The sequence below is a fragment of the Artibeus jamaicensis genome, unplaced genomic scaffold, assembly GCF_021234435.1.
Source record: "Artibeus jamaicensis isolate MK-2021 breed Jamaican fruit bat unplaced genomic scaffold, CSHL_Jam_final contig_354, whole genome shotgun sequence".
NCBI lineage: Eukaryota > Metazoa > Chordata > Mammalia > Chiroptera > Phyllostomidae > Artibeus > Artibeus jamaicensis.
In genome coordinates, this window is record NW_026521803.1 from 19608288 (window position 1) to 19631311 (window position 23024).

Sequence of the window (23024 nt, forward strand, 5' to 3'; positions counted from 1 at the left end):
TGATTTCCTCACTGTCCAGGGGGGCAGCTTGGCCTCTTGCCATGATTTCTGTAGCCAAGAAGGAAGGCAGGAAAAGGCTTGCCCCCAGCTTCAAGAAAACTTGGAAGTCCACACAGTTCTGCTTATTCTCCATGGCCAAAGTTTAATATTGTGGCCCTATCTCAAGAGAAGCAGGGAAATGAAATAAATACAATTGCAGGTCATCATGTGCTCGGCTAGAAAGTGAGGTGCTTTATTCTGGAAAATAGAACAAATGTTAGTCTCATTTTGCAAAAAATAACCACCTCTTAGGGTTTTTGTGAGGAATAAATGAGCCAATACATGAAAAACACTAGCCCAGGGCTTGGATATATATAGGTGCTATTAATTGATAGTGGTTATTTTACAATGAAAGCTCAGCTCATGTTGCCTTCCTAGGGCCTTTCTTAATCCCTTTTTCAAGTATTGTTTCCTTTCTTTGAATTCCATAGTATTTTATTCTCATTTTCTTTTATGGCATTTCTTATTCCTGTCTTTTATCTGTGTATCTCTTAAACTGTGTTGATTAGATGCCTTTTGTGGTAAGAAAGTTTGTCTCAAAGCGATATGAGGAATTATTGACTCACATAACTGAAAAAAATTCAGTGGCAGGTCAAAGTTCAGGTATTGTTTGATTGGGGCACTGTTGCCCTTTCTCTGATTCTCTCAGCCTTGCTCTCTCCATGGGTCAGCTTTCCTCCAAGGCTGCCCTCCTTCACGGATGAAAGCAGCCCCTGAGGTGACACATTTCCTCTCTCATACCATTCAAGTCCCTAGCATTACTCTGACCTGAATGTCCTGAACTGATCATGGTGGGAAGGAGAAAACCACATGTGGAATGCCCATCCGATGTAGCAGTAGCAACATCCATGAGACTGTTACAGAGCTGGAGGCAAGGTCCTTCGCACTGCAACCACATTGCTGCTCCACATACGGTGTTTTTCCAAAGCAAGATCAAGAGCAGGCAACACACGAAAGCCCACACTATACAGTCTTACTAAACCCTAAACATCGGGGCATCAGATTTGTTCTCCACAGCATCTAGCTCAGCGTGAATTCAAGGATAAGTTTGACAATATAGAAGGCTGGCTGGTGGAGAAAGCATTCTCTGGTGTAATCCACCAGTCAGTAAATAGAATGATTGTCCGATCCTTTCCCTGCCTTGGTGGCATAAAGGGGCAGGGGGCAAAGAGCAGGAGGAAGGAGTCAATCACAAGGGACCCAGAAGAAGGCGGCCTGGCCCAGAGGAGCTTCTGAATGAACACAGGGAGAAGCCGATCCCCCAGAAAAACACTCAGGAAGGTCCTGCTCTGGGCCCACCCACCTCTTCTGCGTTCTGCCTAGTACTGGCGGGGTTTTGTTGTTTTGAACATTACAAGTTTAGATACAGTGGAGCCTTGTTCCCCACCATGTCGTGATTCCGAGCTGCCCTTTGGGCTTCTATTCACAGAAAAGGTCTCCTGTCACTCTAGGGGAGGGAGTGTTCTGGGGTTTCTCATCTTTCTTTCCACTGCCCTTGAGTTGTTGCTACCAGAGATTGTACTCTGCCAGGCTTTGGAGAAAAACCCGACTCTATTGCTGTCTCTCATTACCTCCTGCTGGGCAGGCCCTCTTCTGATTTCTCAGCTACCAGAATATCTTGGTCAGCAGATTGTCATTGTTAGGAAGGTATTCATTTCCCCCTAGCAGGAAGTACTAAGTTAATTTTGTTATCCAAGCCAAATGCAGCCTCCTCGGAAACACCCACCTCCCGTTCCAACTACTGGGTGGGAAATTTGATGCAGCATAATTGCACCCCCCAGCCACCTCCGTGAGCACGAGGCCTGGGGGCTTAAGCCAGTGGGAACACCTCTATTGTTCCTTACTTTTTAAGACCTGGCCATTACAGTGGACTGTTAACTCCACTGAGATACCACCTAACTGGCAAGTTCAATAATCTTAATTTCTTTCAGCCTTAGGTACTGCCAAGACACTTTTTTCTGGTTCTTCTCCCACCTCTGTACCCTCTCTCCCATTGGTGGGGCATGGAGGTATGTGCCCCTTAAATGTCACAACACTCCCTGGCTCTGCCCTCTCTCTGAATACTCCAGAACTCCTGGGTTGACTACTCCCCTAAGTTGTGTCTGCAACTGTGAATGCTGTCCTTCCTGAGACCTGGGGCTGAATCTCCACTGAGACATCCTGATTTGAGCTTCACACTGTCTCCCTATGCCAGAGCTTCCTGTTTCCCTGCATCCACCCTGTCACCCTGAGCCAGTACCCATCACATCAGTTGCCCTTTGTTGCTGAATTCCATCACTTCTGCACCATCTGGGGCTCTGACCAGGCCCTCACTGCTCTTCACCAGGCCTCCTGCCTGGCTTCTGGTGGTCAGTGCTGCCTGCAGCCTCCCCACACCCACCAGGGGCACCAGACACAAGGCTGACACAGCCACTGGAGTCTTCCTGCACTGCGGTCGGCCTCATTCCCTACTCTTCATTCCCACGAGACCACAGCCTGCATTCCTGCCTCTTTGAAGTTTTGCTTCTGGGATTTTCTGAGAATTTTGTACCTCCAGGCCTTTGCACGTGGGTGCTGCCCTCCCCACTGCCCCACCTTTTCTTCAGGACCCTCTGGAAATCCAAGTAGGGGAGGCTTTCACCCCTCTCAGCTTCAACCTTTGCTGAACGGCCCCTTCTGCTGCACTCTGCAGTGTAGAGGGGTGATCTCCCATCTCCTTCATGTCCTGGGTGCTTCTCAGGCCCAGAGGCTGCCTTATGGACGGTTGTGTTCCAGCAATTCCCATGTCCCTGGCAGGGAGAAGCTGCCCAGTGAATGCTGAATGAATACCCCTGACAAGGCTGGTTTTCATCTTTAGTGATTCAGGGTTGGGCAGTTGCCAGAGGTTGTAGCTGGTTTCTGTGCCCTCACTTCTCCCAACCTCACCCAGCCTGCTCAGGCCTGTTAGACAGTTCTGTCCCAATATCTACTTGCTTATTTTTTAGAATAAAAATCCAGTCCCTTAGCTAAGCCTGGCTTAAAAGCCTTTCAAAGCCTGCCCCCAAAGCTGCCCCGCTTTCTTCCTTGACCAGCACAGCCTAACTCAAGAGACACTCAATGAACTTTTGCCAAGAGAGTGAATGAATGAAAATACATGAATGAATGACTTATGTATAGGGAGATTCTCATAAACGGAGCCCATTGCTAGGAGACACACCATTCTGAGTATGGAACCAGGCTCAGTGGATTGGGACAGGGATGAAGCCTCACTAAGGGGAAGGGATCTGAAGTAGAAAACAGGGCTGACTCTCCTATCTGGACCCTGGGCACACAGTTTTCATGGTTCTATGAAAACTCAAGTAAGACGGGGTTGTAAGTAGGAGCTGAAGAGCTGCTTCCTTACAAAGCTGTAGACTTTGGGTGCAGAAACTAGTTGCCTGGGACCTAAGCATGGACCAGCTCAGGCCCTTCTGAGACCCAGGCCCAGCAGCTGGTCTAGGTGAGATGAGACAGTGGCTGTTCTTTAGCACAGGACACCAGAGCTCATTGAGTGATGAACACATGTAAGACATTCATTGGTGGGTGCTGGAGGTTCTACTTCAGGCAGGGTGAGAGCAAGCCATCTGACTCCTGACAGGCTCTTTCTGGCAGAAGAGGCCCAGGGAATCATGGTGCCAATTACAGGCTGAGACGGTTGGTCTCCCCCTTTTCATAGGCTCACTGCTGTGGCCTCAGTTGAAGGCTTCCTCCTTTGGGGTACTTCTCTGGGTCAGAAGTAACTCCCTCTCTTACGCAATACTCACCCACATCCTGAAGCCGTGGTAGGGCACTCAGCCCACGTGGCCTTATGGCTGGATGTTCAGTTGTTTATTTCCCTACATGGCTGTTGGCCAGTATCTTTACACCCTTTTGGGTAGAGCCAGGGGCTTAGATATTTCTTGAATGAATTGTAGCTCAGTGATTATTTTTAAATGATTTTCAAGAGTTTTGTACTATCATCAAAGGACACAACAGTGAAAAGGCAATTGACAGAATGGGGGAATATTGCAAATCTTACATCCGATGAGAAGTTATCTAAAATGCATTAAGAACTTGTCCAACTCAACAATTTAAAAAAACTGGAAAAATAGGAAAAGAACTTGAACAGGCATTTCTCCAAAGATGTGCAAATGGCCATTAAGTGCAGGAAAAGATGCTCAACATCAGTAACATTAGGGAAATGAAAATCAAACAAAGTGAGATATGCCACCTCACACCCAGTAAGGTAGTTCCTGTCAAACAGAAAGAGAGTAAGAGTTTGGAGAAATCGATTTCCTTGTACTTTGTTGGTGCGACTGTGAAATGGTACAGCTATGGAAAACAGTATGGCAGTCCCACAAAAATTAAAAATAGAATTGTTATATAATCCAGCAGTCCCATTTCTGGCATCCCCCCAAAAGAACTGAGAGATATTTGTACATCCACATTCATGGCAGCGTTGGTCATAATAGCCAGGAGGCAGAATTAACCCCCCAAGTGTTCATTAGTGGGAGAGTGGCTCAACAATAAGATATTAGCTTGAAAAGAAGAGAAATCCTGTCACATGCTACAACATGGATGAACCTAGAAGACATTACGCTAAATGAACTAAAGCAATTACAAAAAAGATATATATATATATGGCATGGTTCTACTTGTAAGAGGTACCTAGAGAAGCCAAATTTGTAGGTACAGAAAACAATGGTGGTTGCCAAAGGCCGCGGAGGGGAAGAGGAGGAGTCGCAAGATGGAAAGGGTTCTAGAGATTGGCCTCACATCAGCGTGAAGGTGCCTAACACCACTGAGCTCTGTGTGCTTAAAAATGGCTAAGATAGTAAATTTTATGATAGTATGTTTTACCACAATTAAACATTTAAAATTAGAATTCTGACTTGGCCCATTCAGATTGTTCACTAGGTGAGCTTGTCCTAAAGTGGCACCCTGTGGATTTGGGGTTTGTTACATAAGTACCCTACTTGCCCAGGAAAATGACCTAGGCCCTCATTCAGAGCGCAGTTCATGGACCCGCGAGTCTACATCACCCAGGTTAGTTAGAAACACAGAACCTCAGGCCCCATCCCAAACTGAAAGAATCAGAATCTGCATTTTAGTAAACTTCCAGGTGATTTGTGCAAGTTAGTACTGGAAAAGCCTGGCCTAGAGGAAAGTGTCTCTGGGAAGTTGAGCATTAAAATGAGGGGTTGGGGGCACACACAGTAACCAGGATCTTGGGAGGGGCTAGCCCTGCCCCTTCCCCGATTTAGGGATGGGGAAACAGGCCCTGAGAACCACAGTGGCCGCCGAGGTTGCTGGATACACCTGGTTGGGCTCTGTGGACTGACTTTACAGGTACAAGCTCATCTACTCTGTGTGCCATTGAGAGAGTTACCGTCTTTGCCTTAGCTTCACCACCACCCCCCGCCCTGCCCCCCAGGATGCAGGGCTTCCTGGGGATTAGACAGAGAAGCTGGGACAGAGGCCCAGGGGTGCCCGGATACCAGCTCTAGGAGGGTAGCCCCCAAAGCACCCTTTTTCAGACCTGGTATGCGAGGTGGGGGGCTGGGCCAGGGGCGGTAAGGCTGTTGACAGTCCTTCAAGGCTCTCGCGATGGGCCACCAAATGTCAAGAGTCCTCTGGGCGCTCTTCATTCAGGCAGAGGATTCTGCCACAGGCATGCTAACGTCTCTCATTCCACTGCACATGTGGCCCACGCACAGAACCACCGCGGACCCGGCTGCAGTGTATGCGATGAGGTTTTTTCTTTTTTTCTTTTTTTTATTTTGAGGTGGGTGCCCTTTCCACCTGGTACCACCACAGTATGGTTCAAGAAACTTGGTTTCCCCCACGTAGCCCACATCTGAATCCCTTACTTAGGACATTCTTTCCTCACTTGATTCCACATCGTGCACCTCGTCAGGATCCCCAGTACCTGGTCCCTTTCACTCGACTCCCGTAGGCGGGTCCGGTACCTAGGATAGCATCTGAGGGTCCCCTACTTTATACCTGGGCCCCATTTCTTGCACCTCTCCCACAGCCCCTGGGCCCGGCACAGCACTTTCGGAACAGGGGTTTGGCCTGCCCCTCCCTACTTGACGCAGTGGTGTCCGGGGACAGAGTTACTCTGCCCGGCACCTTCCCCTTCCCCAGCATCCCGGATGTAGGCGCAAGGGCGAAACAGAACAGCACTCTCGTCCCGGTCGCCTCCTAGCTACTGGGCTCACACGGTGCGCAGCCGTTGAAATTTTATCAACTAACCTCTTGAATCCCCAATTTTTTTCTTCCTCCATTTTTGCTCAGCTGCATTCTCAGAAACGCTGAGCACACGCTTGTCCAGGGAGCGCCAACGGGAGGAGTCTTCTTTGCAAACGCCCTGCCCCGCACACTAGGGTCCCACCACGGGGAGTGACGGTCCCAGGAGCTGAGAGGAGCTGCACCCAGGAGAGTAGGGCAGTGAGGCTTGCCAGAGGATGCAGAGCAGAAAAATGCAATTTGTTGCTTCAACCAGTCTCTCCACGGGACCACAGATATAGAAGAACTTAGCATTCCAAGTGTTCCGGGGCATCTGAGTGGGCTCTGTGGGGCAGCTGTTCCAAGCAACAACACAAACGGGCACTCTCTTCCCCGATCCCAGGTGGAAAAGGGGGCAGGAAAGAAGTGAGAGGTGGCTGGTTCGATTCTGAGTCAGGGCACATTCTTGAGTCTCTGGCCAGGTCCCCAGTAGGGGGCGCGTGAGAGGCCACCAGTTGATGTATCTCTTGCACATTGGTGTTTTCTCCCTCTCTTTCTCCCTCCCCCCTCAAAATCTAAAAAAGAAGAAGAAGTGAAACTCTGTGTAATATCTCGCGCGCGCAGGCGCAGCCCAGGCTAACTCAGCAGGTTTCCAAATGCGCCGCCCCTGGGCCGTGGGCCTGTGTCATTGCGGGCGGGGAGGCGTGACCCGGGCGGGCGTGGTGAGGCGGAGTGTGTGTGGGCCGGCTTTCACTCCGGCCAGGCCGGGGACAGCGCGGCAGGCAGGCCTGGGTCATGGCTGGAGAGGAGAAGCAGCCGGGGCCCGAACTGCCGGCTTTTTCTCCGTTCTCACACTCGAGCACGCAGCCACTCGCCTACAGCTATGGCCCGCTCAGCCTGAGCGAGCTGCGGGCGCGAGAATTCAGCCGCCTGGCAGGTGAGAGCCGCGGGGCACCTGCGCAGGGCTGGCCGGGCAGCGTGGGGGGCGTGCGGTTCCTAAGGAGCTTTCTGCCCCAGAAGGGAAAGATGTTACTTCATTTGGGGCTCATTTTGAATGGGAAGATCTGGAGGGACGTGCTCACGCCTCCGATTCGTGGATATGACTCCCCGAGGTCTCACCTGCAGCCCGAGACTTCCCAGTGCCATAGGACCAACCTAGACTTTTTTTTTTTTACCTGCCCTCGTCCTCTGCAAACAGGGCTTAAAATTCTGCCTTCGAGAGTGCCGACTCTAAAGGTCCAGCTGGGACTGGGGTTGTAAAATGCAAGAATGTCCAGTGGCCCTGGCTGTGTTGTTGCTCGTCTGGACGCAGCAGTGGTGTGTAGGCGATCAGCGCTGCGGGAGCGACCCGGCTAAGGCCACGAGGCAGGGCCCAGCACCCGCCCCCTAGCCCCGGCCCGCCCCGCCCCCAAGACTGCGTTCCGGGCTGCTGAGAGGGCTGACCAGCAGCAACTTTTATGTTCGAAACCTCATTTTTTCTCGTTTTAAAACAATGTCTCTGAACTCTAGCTCGCTGGGCACTCGAAGAATTAGCAAATTGTAAATTGAACAAATTGAGCGTTGAGTACAAGGTGAGCCTGTCCATTGGACATGAATATGGGGATCGATCACGTAGTGACTCTAAGTTCCGAAATGTGGAATAGTTCAATTAACTTTGAAATCGAGCTGGATCTGGCCCTGTGGCGATTCTCAGCCCATTAATGCAAGGCGGGAGCCCCGCCCCACCCCGCCCCGCCGCCCCCGCCCCGCACAGAGGAGCTTCCATGAGCCTTAAGAACAGCGTGCCTAGAGAGGGGACAGTCCTCAAGTGGCAGGTCACGGTGCGGACACCTGGATTTGAAGTGCATTTATTTTCTTCATGAACAATGACCGTACTTCGCTGTGTATAATGAGCTCCCTTGTATAATGCACACGCACGTTTTGGGCCCAAACTTTCAGGGAAAAATATCTTTCATTTTAATTTTTAAGTTTTATTTATTTATTTATATTTAGAAACAAAACTGATGCCATATTCCAGGGTATTAGTTTACATATGGATATCATTATTACTTTCTAGAGTTACACTTTTAACTCACAAACGTAAATAGAAGAATGAAAAACGTATAGAATGGAATTAGTGCTACCCATGTAGAGTGCATGCATTTTTTGCCCAAAATTTTGAGGGAAAAATAAGTGCAAGATATACGGTGATTGGTGACTGCTCCCTGCTGGTGGCAGAACAGCAACCATAATTTACAGGTCATTAATCAGGTAGCTGATTCCAGCTCTTTGGACCATTTCCTTATGTTTCAGGTAGTGACCCTTTCTGAGTGGCTTTGAGGGCTGTGGCCTCCTCTTTGGGTGTCCCCTGTCTGTGGTTAGGTGGGGAGTTTCAGGAGGATTGCCCCTTCAGGTTGGCTGCTTTACCCCGTTCTTCACAGTGGCACATTCACCTGCAGGAGGCAGCCCTTGTCCCTCTGTCTCCACGTTCTCTCTCGGAACTATTTTATTGTGGAGATTTCCCACCCACAGAAATAGATACGACGAACACCCACAGGTGCAGAAGGAGGGAGGGAGGTTTCCTATTCTCCTGAAGCAAGTCCCAGAAGCTGTAATCATCTAGGCCATAATTATTTTAGCACCTTGGTCCCCTAATCCCCTCCAGCTCTGATCCCTCACACCACGATTGGCCGAACCCTCAACACCCCCCTGGGAAAGTACAGCTGTGTTCCCTGGGCACCTCCTTGTTTCACTCTTATGCTTTAAAGAGCAGCACCTTTCCTCTGCAACGTATAATTTGGATGTGACAGCCAGGATTTCGGGCTGGGCTTCAGGTCCTCTTTAACATCTACCACTACAGATGTTCCTCCTCTTACCATGGGGTTACTTCTGGATAAACACATCGTAAACTGTAAATATCCTAAGTCAAAAATACATTAAATCCCCCTACCACACATCATAGCTCAGCCTGGCCTACCTTAACTGTGTTCCAAACACTTGCATTAACCAAGTGTTAGGTGGGGCAAAATCACCTAACACATTGAGTACACTGGAGCATCCGTGTTTACCCTCATGAAGGCATGGCTGTCTGGGAGCCGTGGCTTGCTGCCCATGCTGAGTATCACAAGAGAAGATCGTACTATGTATTGTTAGACCACGAAAAAAAACCAAAATTCAAGGACACTTTCTGCTGAATGTGTATGGTTTTCAAAAAATTATAAGTCAAGCCATCAAAAGTTGAGGGTTGTCCCTGTGGTTGTGTTGCATGCATCCTTATTGATCTATTTCATGTAAGTTCCCAATGCGTTCTCTATATTATGGTTGAAGTAGGCATTCATGGACTAAACTCACCCCTCCTACTGCCAGGCACCTTGGAACATATCCACTCTTTTTCCCGTCATAGAGCAGGGAGATACAAAACAACATAACTTTTAATTCCTCTTCCTTCTCCCTCACTTCATAGATTTTCTGCAGGTTTGTGTATTTGTCTGGGTAAGTGGTGGCTCTGGATAATTAAATACATCGTCAGGACCTTGGATTAGGCCATGGTTTCTCATGACACCAAAAGTGTAAGCAACAATAACAACAAAAACAAACTGTACTCCATCAATATTAAAACTTCAGTGCTTCAATGGGTACATTAAAAAAAATGAAATGACACCCCAGTGATTGGGAGAAAAGTTGTGCACAAATAGTCATAGCGGCATTATTTATAATAGAGAAAAAAGTGGGAAGAACCCAAATATTCATCAGCCAATGAATGGATAAACAAAAATACTATGTTCATACAATGGCATACTATTCAGTCATAAAAAGGAATGAAGTTCTGATACGGGCTTGAATATGGATGCACCAGGAAAATATTATGCTAAGGGAAAGAAAATAGACCCCAAAGACAATATTTTATATGATTTCATTCATATAAAATGTCTAGAATTGACAAATATGGAGACACAAAGTAGATTAGTGATTGCTGGGGCTGGAACTGGGAGTAATTGGTAGTGCGTATAGGGTCTCTTTTGGGAATGAAAGAAAATTTCTAAAATTAGTTTTGATGCTTGCACAAGTTTATGAATATACTAAAACCACTAAACTGTATACTTTAAAATGGTGAATTGTATGCTATGGGAATAATATCTCAATGAAGCTGTCACAAAACAAACAGCCCATCCTGCAGAGAAAAAAATATTTGTTAAGTGAAGGAAAGAATGAATAAATCTATTTACCTTGTATGTTCTTGAAAATCTACCTCTGAGTTTGCTCCATTCATGGCAGTACTTTGACAGTGCCAGACAGGTGTGCAATAATTCTTTTTTTTAATTAAAAATTTTTTTATTGATTATGCCATTACACATTACACATTTTGTTCTATTCCCCCCTACATTCCCCTCCACCCTGCACACCCCTCCCCCACCATTCCCCCCCTTTAGTTCATGAACACGTATCTCAAGTTCTTTAGATTCTGTATTTCCCCTACTATTCTTACCCTCCCCCCATCTATTTTCTATCTACTGTCTATGCTACTTATTTTCTGTAACTTCTCCTTCTCCCACTCCCCTGTTGCTAACCCTCCATGTGATCTTCATTTCTATGGTTCACTCCTGATCTAGCTGTCCTCTTAATTTGCTTTTGTTTTAGGTGTGGTTGTTGATAACTGTGAGTTTGCTGTCCTTTCACTGTTCATCTTTTTTTATCTTCTTTTTTCTTAGGTAAGTCCCTTTAACATTTCATATAATAAGGGCTTGGTGATGATGAACTCCTTGGATTTGGTCTTATCTGAGAAGCACTTTATCTGTCCTTCCATTCTAAATGAAAACTTTGCTGGATAGAGCAATCTTGGTTGTAGGTCTTTGGTTTTCATGACTTGGAATACCTCTTTCCAGCCCCTTCTTGCCTGTAAGGTCTCTTTTGAGAAATCAGCCGACAGTCTGATGGGAACTCCTTTGTAGGTGACAGTCCCCTTATCTCTTGCTGCTTCTAGGATTCTCTCCTTCATTTTAATCTTGGCTAATGTAATGATGATGTGCCTTAGTGTGTTTCTTCTTGGGTCCAACTTCTTTGGGACTCTCTAAGGATTTCCTGGAAGTCTATTTCCTTTGCCAGAACAGGGAAGTTCTCTTTTATTATTTGTTCAAATAAGGTTTCCACTCATGACTGTTCTTCTTCCCCTTCCGGTACCCCTATAATTTGAATGTTGGAACATTTAAAGATGTCCTGGAGGTTCCTAAGCCTCTCCTCATTTTTTTGAATTCTTGTTTCTTCATCTTTTTCTGTTTGGTCATTTTTTTCCTTCCTTCTGGTCTACTCCCTTGATTTGAGTCCCAATTTCCTTTCCATTACTATTGGTTTCCTGTGCATTACCATTCATTTCAATTAGTTTAGCCTTCATATGTTCCTCTAATTTGTGACTAAAGTCAACCAGTTCTGTGAGGATCCTGATCACTAGTGTTTTGAACTGTGCATCTGAAAGTTTGGCTATTTCTTCATCACTTAGATTTATCGGCTCTGGGGCTCTGAGTTGTTCTTGAGCCATGTTTTTATCTGTTTGTGCCTGTTACATATGAGGAGCGGAGCCTTAGTTGTTTACCAGGGCCGGGCCACCCAGGTCTCTGGTTTGTGACACTGTGTGTGGGGGTGGGGTCAGAGAGGGAGCAATGGCGATCCTCTCAGCTTGCCTAGTCCATCCCACCGCTCGCCCCGGCCTGTTTATCTGAGTGGAAATGTGCGAGCCCGCCGCCCTGCGCTGTGCGGTCTCAATGCTCACCTCTTTACTGGTTTATCTGCACGCAAATGCTCGACCAACCACAGACAGCCAGCTGCGCCTTCCACTGCTTGCACACAACCCCGGTGGGGGATCTTTTTGGCCAACCCACTCCGCTGCTGGCTTTGCCCCTCTTACCGGTTTAGCTGAGCATTTCGTTGTTTTCGGACTCCGTATTGTTGATTTTCTGTGTGGTTTGGTTGCATTTATTGTTGTTAAAACTTTATTGTTTTTAGATTTGGTTGTGCGAGGATGCAAGGTGTTTCCACCTACACCTCCATCTTGGCAGAAGTCCCCCCAGGTGTGCAATAATTCTTCATTCTAGATGCACAGTGATGATCAGTCAATCTATTTCTGATTTTTTGCTATGGTTGACAGTGCTGCATTGAATATCCTCATAGAAAGGCCATTTCACAAAAGCACAGTTGTCTATAAGATTGGTTCCCAGAAGAATAATTGCTGGGTCGAAGAGAGTTTGCATTTTAAAGTGATACCAATATTGCCCAATTGCTGTCCATGAAGAAGTTGTACCAATTTGCCCTCCTCCCAGCCATATACCATCAGGCCTGTTTCCCCACACCCTCACTCACGCAGTGACTTATCGCCCTTTTGATCTTGGCCCCCTCATGGGTAACCCTCCATATCTTACTCTCATCTAAAGTTGACTTTCTTGGTTTGTGAGAGAAGCTGAAAGGATCATTGAAATGATGCACTAGTATTTTCTGAAGTTGTCAAAGCCTCCAAAAGGTGTAGAATTCACCTGGGAAAGCAAAATCAGGGCTTGCCCACCAGGGGAGCTGGCAGAAGAGGGTGTGAGTCACAGGTGACTTAGCTTCCCCATCATTGATCACAGATGTCCGTTGGGCTCCTCCTCACGTGAGATGCTCTTCCAGGTTCATAAGAGAGCTGGTTCATCAGGAAGGCTCTCTCGAGGCTCTAAAGGTCGTTCAATAGTAGTTTTTCCATTGCTCATGTCTACATTTGGATTAAGAAGCACATGTCAAGAGACTGGGAGGTATGATTGGCATGGTGTCATGTCTAAATGCATCCAATGGGCACTGCCCGAGCTCACACAAACCAGCACTAGGTAAAATGCCCGGTAAACCTCTGAAAATGAACCACAGCTTTATTTTGTGCCTTCTTTCAGGAACCGTCTACCTTGACCACGCAGGAGCCACATTGTTCGCCCAGAGCCAGCTCACTAGCTTCACTCGGGATCTCACGGAAAATGTTTATGGTAAAGCAAAACACCATCACTGTTTTCTGCATTGAATATTAGCCGACTACATTCAGCTAATATAGCTCTGCTTAATAAATGCCCAGTTGATAGAATAGGACTATGCCTGACACCCAAAGCTGAATAAGCACGATGAAGAGGGGGCTAGGCAAACACATGTCATTCCCCATAACACGCATGCTGCTAGGGTGGGAGAACTGGCTCAAGGACACATGGGTGACTTCTGGGAGAAGGAGTCAGCGTCAAGAAGGGCACCAAGGTACGAGGTGCTGTATCTGGTGGTGTGATGACTCTGTATGACTGGCACCGCGCAGAGAGTGGGACAACAGGAGGAACACTCTGTAAATATTTGTTCAGCCACTCTGGTGTTGGGGCATGGTACACATGGCAACAAAATCCCTGCCTTCATGGACTTTGGACTCTGGTCAAGTCAAGGCAAGACCTTAATGAAGTGATCTCTAAATAAATGTAGATTACCAACTCCATGAAGGCCTTCGGTGCCATGGGGGTCTGGATCTGCAGAGTGACAGTGGGGTGGCAGTGCGTGTCAGGGAGATTTCCTTAAAAGTGGGGTCGATGCCAGCACTCACTGGGAAAAGAGTGGGGAGAAGGGCATTCCAGGCAGAGGGAACAGCATGAGCCAAGCCCCTGCTGTGGTTTCAGGAACCAGCCCAGGAACTCAGAGGGAGGGGGAGGGAGCAGTGGAATATGAATGGAGAGGTTTGGTGGTACCTGATAGGTGCCCTGTAGAGTTTGATCTTTATTCTAGAAACCAGGGCCAGTCACCGATGGCGTTAATCAGCAGCGTAATGGGATCAGGAGGTAACTTTGGAAACGGAGTTTGAAATACCAGTAGTAGCAGCTACAACAGCGGTGATGATAGTAGCAATGCATATAACTATACTGAGCACTCCTGGCACTTCCGGTCCTGTTCCAGTGCTTCAACTGTGTTACCTCTCCAGTCTCCCGACAAGCTAGGGTATAGGTTCTGTTATCACCCCTGTTGTACATGTGAAGAAACTGGCCCCCAAGAGAGCAGGTAATTACCCTCAGCTGGAAGGAGATGGGGGGCTGAGTCTCTAGGCAGTTTGGCTCCAGAGTGCAAGCCCATAGCCTCCACCAGGTGCCCCAGGTCACGACATTGTGACCTGCCACACTAAGGCTCTGGTAGCCAGCAGATACTTACATGTGGGGAACAGCCTCCAGGGAAGATGCCCAACAGGCACTTTATCTTGACTTTAACCCATGGTTCTCAAAGAGACCTGCAGTTCTCTTTCCTGGACCTGTGTAAGAGTCGTAGTGGTGGGGAAGGGGCTGCCCGGAGAGATGATGCAGGTGGTCCTAATGGCACGGGGCTACAAACCAAGGTGATGAAAGGCAACCCGGGCAAGTTGCAGGTTACTGGCTGACATGGAAAAGGAACATTGGTAGCTTCAATGCCCAAACATCCAGTGTACTTTGAGGAAACAAAAACCCCCAAACAGAAAATCACAAGATTTGCCTTAACCTGAACATGTGGTCTTGCTCCTGGGAATGCCGGTGACCAGGCCCTGAAGGACAGGTCCTCAGAAAGGTCTGTGTTACCATCTGGGGGCTGTGTTTTGAAGGAGATACTCTGGGACAGACGCAGGGGCCATACCAGGTCCAGGGAGAAAAACTAGAAATCAACAAGGGAAAGGTGAAATTGGGCGAGCCTTTCGCCCTGAGAAGGGGTGGCTCCGGGGAGTGGTAATGGCCCCCCTCCAGACATTTGGAGGAGGAGACGTATGTGTTTCTGCAGACACAGTGCCAGTAGCAGGGTGAGTAGGTGCAGGTGACAGATGGGGACCGAGGTTGTGTACTGTCATGGCTCCGTCCCGTGGGTAGGGGAAAGGGCAGCCTCCTGAGTGTGTAGGCATTTCTCCCTGGAGTCCAGGAGCAGAACAGTGCAGGGCACCTGTGGGGAAATCTGCAGAAAAGCCTCTGGGGTTGGCCTGGCTGCCTCTGAGCTGACTCCCAGGTCCAAAATGCTCTTCCTAGATCCTGTCTTGTTTTCCTAGTGACGAGAAGGGTTTGTTTTGTTTGTTTGTTTGCTTAACAGCTTTCTTGAGTTATATTTTATATTAATAAAATTTGTCTATTTCAAGAATACAATTTAATGATTTTTAGTAACTTTACCGAGTGGTGCAAGCATCACTATAAATCATTTAGAATATTTTCATTCCCACAGTAAGGTCTCTGATGCCCATTCACAGTTGATCTCTGTTGCTCCCCTGCCTCTTCAACCCCCACCCTCCATTCCTTCACCCTCAGCCCAAGCCAGCACTGACCTACTGTTTTCTGCCTCTCTATACAGTTGCCTTTGCTGGAGATTATAAATAGAATCATACAACACGTGATCTCCATATCTGGCATCTTGTACTTAGCATGGTTTTGAGATTCATGCGTGACATAGTCAGTAGTTTGTTCTTTTTTACCAACAAATCATTTTCCATTGTATGGACATATTACCTTTTATCTCTCTATTCTCCAGCTGATGGACATTTATGTTCTTTACAGATAGAGCTGCTACAAACATTCATGTGCATGGCTCTGTGTGTGGACTTGTTTTCATGTCTCTTCAGTACATAGGAACGAAGTCTCTGGGGCATGTGATAGTTTTATGCTTAACTTTTTGGGAAACCGAGGGACAGGGTTTTGGAGGAACACAAGTGGCGAGTGACTTGACGGCTTTGTCTTTGTAATCTGCCAGGTAATCCTCACAGCCAGAACATCAGCAGCAAACTCACCCACGACACCGTGGAGCAGGTGCGCTACAGGTGAGTGGCAGGGGCGCCAGGCCGAGCGGGCACTCCCAGGTGTGTGGGCTTCCTTCCCACTGCTCGCCTGGGTCCTGCAGAGGTTCCGAATTGGTTTCAGAAACACAACTTTCAGCTAAATGGCCACACGCACAGTGATATGAAGATCAGGGTCAGAGGGCAGGAAGGTGAGAGTGAGTAGGTTCCAAGAGGGAAAGACCCGGGGTGCAGGTAGGCAGCTCTGAAGCGTGCACCGCAGTGGGCGAGGCCCCAGGCTGGTGCCACGGCTCCTGGGAAGGAGTGATGAGGAGTGACTCAGGGCGTAAGTCTTGTTTTTAGAGAGAAGAGAAACAGTTTCTCTGGTTTTACTTTTCATGTTTCCTTAGGTATCTTGTTTTATTCATCCCCTCTTTTTAAAAATAATAGTTGCACATTAAACAGCTCTTTAGCCTGGCTGGTGTGGCTCAGTGGATTCAGTGCTGGCCTGCAAACCAAAGGGTTGCCGGTTCGATTCCCAGTCAGGGCACTTGCCTGAATTGTGGACCAGGTTCCCAGGAAGGGGCATGTGAGAGGCAACCACATACTGATGTTTCTCTCCCTCTCTTTCTCCCTCCCTTCCCCTCCGTCTAAAAAAAAATCTTTTAGAAAAAGCTTTATAGTTTTCCATATGTAATAATTAGTTTTTGGTAAATAATTTTCAGGTGGTACCTAAAGCTAGTTGAATTGGTACAATATAAAATTATTTTCAATCCGAAAAGGATACTGGGTTGCCAATATTAAAAGCAGCGTGAAACAAGTTGACGACTTAAAACTTGTTATGATAGAGCCATGTAGTAGGCCGGTGTGTGGGTGGGGGCTGTTTTCAACTAAAGCGAATGTGGTTGTGGAACCGTCTTCTCCTGGGGGTGGGGGGTGCAAGGTGATTTTGCGAGTTTGAATGCATGTGCCACCTCTTCCCACAACTGCCTCTGTACCCGCCCTAACTTCGCAGTGGTGGCAGAGCCTATCTGGGTGTGTGTGTGTTTGTCTGTCTGTTGTCTGGCTATTGAGGTACAGAGATGTCATATTCAGTAGAAATGCAACTAACTCCAAACACTGGACCCTGGAGCGAGACCGAGTGGTTGTCTCACCGCTGTGCTTCCTCCAGGATCTTGGCGCACTTCCGCACCTCCCCGGACGACTACAGTGTGGTCTTCACAGCCGGGAGCACGGCCGCCCTGAAACTGGTGGCAGAGGCCTTCCCCTGGGTGTCCCTGGGCCCGGAGAGCCGCGGGAGCTTGTTCTGTTACCTCACCGACAACCACACCTCCGTGGTGGGCATGAGGACCATCGCCAGAGCCAAGAACGTCACTTTCATGTCGATCAGGCCCAAGGATATGTACTTGGTGGAGAAGCGCGGAGCCGCCACCAGCGATCCCGACTGCCAGCTTGTGCATCTCTTCTGTTATCCAGCTCAGAGTAACTTTTCCGGGACCAGATACCCTCTGTCCTGGATCGGAGAGGTCAAGTCCGGGCAGACGTGCCCTGTGGGCATGCCGGGGAAGTGGTACGTGCTGCTGGACGCAGCCTCCTACGTGAGCACCTCCCCTTTGGACCTGTCGGCTCACCAGGCTGATTTCGTCCCCCTCTCCTTCTACAAGATCTTCGGCTTCCCCACTGGCCTGGGTGCTCTGCTGGTGCATAACCGGGTGGCTCCCCTGCTGAGGAAAACCTACTTTGGAGGAGGCACTGCCGCTGCCTACCTTGCAGGAGAAGACTTCTATGTCCCGAGACAGTCGGTGGCAGAAAGGTAACCTCACCGTGAGTGTGGCTTGGGCAGAGTTCAGCAAGTCTGGCATCTGCCCTGGGCCCCCTGCAGGGTTGTGCAGGGGACCAGGCTGGGCCACTGGGGTCAGGGGAGTTGTCCTTTGCTGGCAGCTGGGCTCAGAGGTGGGAGGCAGAGGTCCGTGGCTGGGTGAACTCTGCTTCTGCCCACTCCTTCCCAGCTGTGGGAGGATAAGAGCCGGCGGGAAAAGGCTGCAAGCGGAAGGGGTGAAAGGATCTGAAGATCCTTTAGCTGGTTTACAGCTGTTAGAATCAGCACGACTTGGCCCTAGTAAATAAGAGGAATCAGTTAAACTAGAGCCACCAGGGTTGTGGGGCGCTGTTGACAGCAGCCTCTGTGAGCCCCGCTGTGAGTTACAGAGGACACTGGAAGGTCGGCAGCTACTTGTTATCAAATGGCACAGACCTCTGATGGAGTATGTGATTTTCTCAGGCCAGGGGCCAGGTGATGTGGGCTATGTTCGGGAATTTCCCAGAAGGCTATGGGTGGTACCTACACGATTGAGTATGGGAGAGGATGAAAATGGAAGCTGAATCAGGGTTCTGCTGCTTCCAACAGGAGGGATTTCATGAGGTTGGGACAGGTTGGGTCACCTGCTGGTGTCTGAGAAGGCCCAAGGCCTGGGCAGAAAAGTGGGTCACCCAGATGCAGGCTCAAGGGTCCTGCAGGGGTTGGTGTGGCTTTGACAGCGGAGTTACTGGTTAAGTGTGGAGGCCCCAAGGCTGGTGTGCTGCTGGAGAGTGAACCCTGGCCTCAGCGCACACCAGCTGTGGGGACGGGGGCGTGCGACTTGATCTCTGCCCCTCTTGTCTTTCCCGTAAAGTGGGCCTCTAAAAGGGTACAGTTTTTTAGAGCTAATATAGGTGAAGCAGCAAGATGGAGTTGGCATCAATACGTGGTGAGGCTATTTAATACCTTTTTAAATTCAGAACTTCTCCATAGGTGGGGGATGCAAAACCAGGAACACTCATGTAAAATGTTTTGAATTCAAGTGTGATATGATAATATAGCATGTAATATGACTAAGTGAGAATTAGAAAGATAGGCACAACATATAAATTAAAGGCAGAGCAGAATGACAACCCCAATTTTTCTTTGTAATCCTCACCCAAGGACATTTTTTTTCATTGTGTTTAGAGAGAGAGGAAGGGAGAGAGGGAAACGTCAATGTGGGAGAGGAACACTGGTCGCCTCCCATTCCCTCCTGGACTCGGGATCATTCGACCACCAGGGGTTGCACATGCTCACACCCAGACCGGGGGTCAAACCCGCAACCTTTTGGCTTTGGGATGACACTCCAACCAACTGAGCCACACAGGCCAGGGCGACAACCCAACTTTACTGAGCCAATAGGATGGGTGAGGGTAGAGGGAAGTGGGCGGTTCATTCAGGCAGAGTGTTGGTGGGCTGGGCTGGGCCACTTTCCTTCAGTTTGGGTGGGCTGCCTCACATACAACAGGTGCCACTCCAAGGTTCCCAGAAACCTGAAGGTCTTTATTTGCAGTTAGAAGCCTAATTCTTTTCTTGTGAACTTAGGACTAGAACTCAAGAAATTTAACATGCAATCTAAACATTTTTAAACATTTTACCTGGGCCATGTGTTAATTTCTTCTATTTGATAAACTTTGATGGGGACAAACAACCTTCCATTCCTGCTAAGAGTCTATTAATTATTGATTAATAAATAATTATTATCGAGCAATTAATAACAAGTTATTATTAGCTAATAATGTTTAATTTATTAAAGATTATGTACTAATTCATTAGTGGTCAATTAGTAGCTTATTCATTATAGATTCATTATTAATTCTGTATGTCTATTAATTACCATTAACTTAGCAGTAACAATATTTGGAGCAAACCTTATCCTTAAACTATTAGAATACAAAACACAGTATTCCCATTACAGGCTTCAACGTGTACCAGGTAGCCGTTGGCCGCCATCCTTTGTTCTTGCTGAAACTGCCTCATGTCTCTTTTTCCCTATCGCTTCTGCAGCAGCCAGAGGTGTCTTGTCAAAGTCGAGGTCCCATCTTGTCACTCCTCCCTGCTTAGAGCCCTGAGCCTCTATTATCCCACGCAGGGTGGAAGTTCTCTGACTGTGGGTCCTACCACTCTCTACCTCGCCTGCTCCCCCACCTCCCCAGGCCCCATCGACCTCCTTGCTGTTCTGTGACTGAGTCGGGCTCTGCTTGCTCAGGGTGTTTGCTCACCCTCTCTCTGGAATGCTGTTTCCTCTGAAACTGGGAACTTCAGTGCTTCAGAATGGGCGGTTTCCCCCACTCTCTTACTTCTACTCTGTTTCTGCTCAAATGATCTCTCTTGGGGAGGAACTCACCTAACCGTTTCATCTGAAGCAGCCGCCAGCCCTCCAGTTTACTCATCTTTGTTGCAGTTGTCGCTACCTGGCTCGTTGCTTATTTGGTCTCTCTCTGCATGTGTGTTGCTCATTATTTCTCATTTCTGTGCCCTCGGGAGAATGGAAGCTCTGTGAGGGCAGGAGCTTCACCCATCATGTTCACTGCCGCATCCTTAGCACCTAGAGCAGTGTCCAGCCCAATAAAGACTTGGTGAATATTTGGACTGAATGAATAGTTGTAAAATGCCAACATATGAACACCTTGATAGTCTGGAGGAGGTACATCTGCTCTATTGAGAGCCTCATAATTTTTTTTTACTTTTTATTTTATTTATTTATTTACCAAAGCCTGTGGTTCTTTGGAATCACGGACTGTGGTTAAGACGCCCCAGAGCTGCATGGTTGATCACCCTGAACCGATGACCTGTCAGTCATGCTCTCTTGGGGTCAAGTGCAGCATTTCAAAGCCCACAGCACCTGAGGTTTTGTCAAGTCTAAAGTCTTCCTGGGGCAGCAAAGCGTCTCTCTGCTTGTTAATGTCTGAAGATGGTGACTTTTAGGGGCTTCTGTCTCTGCCTCCAGTCATCCTGAGAAAGTTGCAGAGGGGGTCCGGGACAGAGGCAGCCCTACGGGGCTTGTTGTGCAAAGCCCTCGGTCCTGAGAGGGGGAGACAGCAATGATTTCCAAGGCAGCCGAGGGAAGGTTCTCATAGATTATGGCTAAGCCGAGAATTGAAACCTGGTTTCGTACTGCAAAATGCACATGGAGACAAGGGCCACAGCTTGACCCTGTTCTCCTCACTCTGGTTACAGGTTTGAAGACGGTACCATCTCGTTCCTTGACGTGATAGCGCTGAAACATGGATTTGATGCCCTAGAGCGCCTCACAGGTAGGGGGACATTTGTCCCTGCCTACTTTGCTCCCGTGACCAATGTCCTCGAGGGGGCCCAGCAGGGGTGCAATTCAGAGGAAGGAGGGTCTGTGCCAGGGACTGGCACATGCAGCTGGACAATCAGTGCAGTTCAGGCTGATTCCAAAGAACTTCACCATGACTTCTGGGACAAAAGCAGGAGACTGGGGCTTTTGGTTTTTTTTCTGTTAAGAGAAGGTTTTAACAGGTAAGAGACATCCTGAATTAGGGGATTAATAGCTTCACAGAACCAGAGGAGACAACCTGGGATCCTGGCTTGGTTACAGGTCCTGAGGCCATTTTCAGCTCTTACCTTGTGGGATTCTTGCTGCAGCCGCACTGGGGGGCTAGATGCTGAGCCTACTTGATCCACGAAGGGGCTTATGCTCAGAGAGGTTAATGCCCGGGGTCAGGGAGCTCGTAATTTCGAGGGCTGGTATGTAAGCCCAGGACACAGTGACACCTAACCCCGAGCCTCCAACCACTGTGTCTGACTCTGGCCTTGGCAACGATGCACATTTCCTTCCTGACGAGCACTTTGGGTGTGTGGGCAGATGGTACGCTGACACACAGATGCCACTTCCATTTATGGGGGCTGACACAGGTACATGACGAGAAGAACCCCTGTCTCATGAGCCAGACGCCCGCCATCCTGCTGTGCTCCTGGGTGCTCCTTCTAGGTAGAGGCTGAGCTTCTAGGACGGGGTGGTACTGCTCCTACCATCCTTATGGGGTGGTACTGTGGTGAACCAGGGGTGTGGCTTAGTGGTTAGCCAGTCCTTTCTCTTTCTCTTTAGTCTCGGTAATGGGACCCTGCAGGTCCACAGCCTTAGCCCAGCACTGGGGGTGGACAGGATTCCTGGGGGGACAGGGTTGCCCTGCAGGGAAGTGAGTGGGCATCATCCAGGGAAAAGAGGAGATAATCAAGACAGACATTGGGAAATGAGCACTTCCAAGGAAAGATATTACCATGGGACCCAAAACACAAGTGGCAGGGTCTGACCGGGCCAGGGCACGCTTGAAAGCAGATCGACAATATTGGTTTTCCGATAAGGCAGACCCTGGTTTTTCCAACTTAGTTGTTCTTTTGTTAGCTGGTGAGATGGATGTATGTGATCACCGGTGTAGCCACTTCTAAGTGCACAGCTCAGTGGCACTGAGCGTGCTCACGTCGCTGCACAGCTGCCCCCCCTCCATCTCCAGGGCTGTTTCGTCTCCCCCCCCCCAAACTCCCCATCAAACAACGAATCCCCACTGCCCTCCTTCCAGCCCTGGTGACCTCGGTTCCCCTTTCTGTCTCTGGACATTGCCTACTCTAGGTACCCGATGTAAGGGGGATAATACAATATTTGTCCTTTTCCCCCTCTTAGTTCACTTAGCACAAAGTTTTAAATGATTAATCATGTTGTAGCATATATCCTTAGTTGCTTCATATTATACTAAAGTGATTTAAACATTAACAGAAATAAACAGCAAAAGAATGATATACTTAAAACAAAATTGTACACTTATTACTATCTGTTGCTAACAGGTCTAAATGATCTGAATACCTAAGTAACATTATATATTTTTAAAAAAGAGGATGACATGAATTGTTGTGGAACAATTCAGTGATGGTAAACTCTTGTTTAGTACTAGAGACCTAAACATTTATCATAGGGGCAGTACCAAATATATTTTTTAAAGATTTTATTTACTTATTTTTAGAGAAAAAGGAGGAGGGAGAAAGAGAGGGAGAGAAACATCAGATTTTTACAGGCCCCAACCAGGGGTCTGGCCTGCAACCCAGGAATGTGCCCCGACTGGGAATTGAACCTGCGACCTTTCAGTTCTCAGGCCGGCACTCAATCCACTGAGCCGCACCAACTAGGGCGGGGCAGTGCCAAATATTTACAAGTGCTTAAAATCATTACTATCAGGTCCAAGTTTGCCA

At 48.3% G+C, this 23024-nt stretch overlaps 1 protein-coding gene across 1 annotated transcript in view; it reads left to right on the forward strand.

Moving 5' to 3' along the window:
* The first annotated feature begins 6991 nt into the window (after positions 1 to 6991).
* Positions 6992 to 23024, forward strand: part of MOCOS (molybdenum cofactor sulfurase) — a 53621-nt gene continuing 37588 nt past the window's right edge. The window contains exons 1-5 of the mRNA XM_037154518.2: positions 6992 to 7180; positions 13131 to 13220; positions 15952 to 16018; positions 17145 to 17786; positions 20994 to 21070. Of these exons, the coding sequence (XP_037010413.2) occupies positions 7039 to 7180; positions 13131 to 13220; positions 15952 to 16018; positions 17145 to 17786; positions 20994 to 21070 (1018 nt within the window). The 5' untranslated portion in view covers positions 6992 to 7038. The remainder of the gene's footprint in view (positions 7181 to 13130; positions 13221 to 15951; positions 16019 to 17144; positions 17787 to 20993; positions 21071 to 23024) is intronic.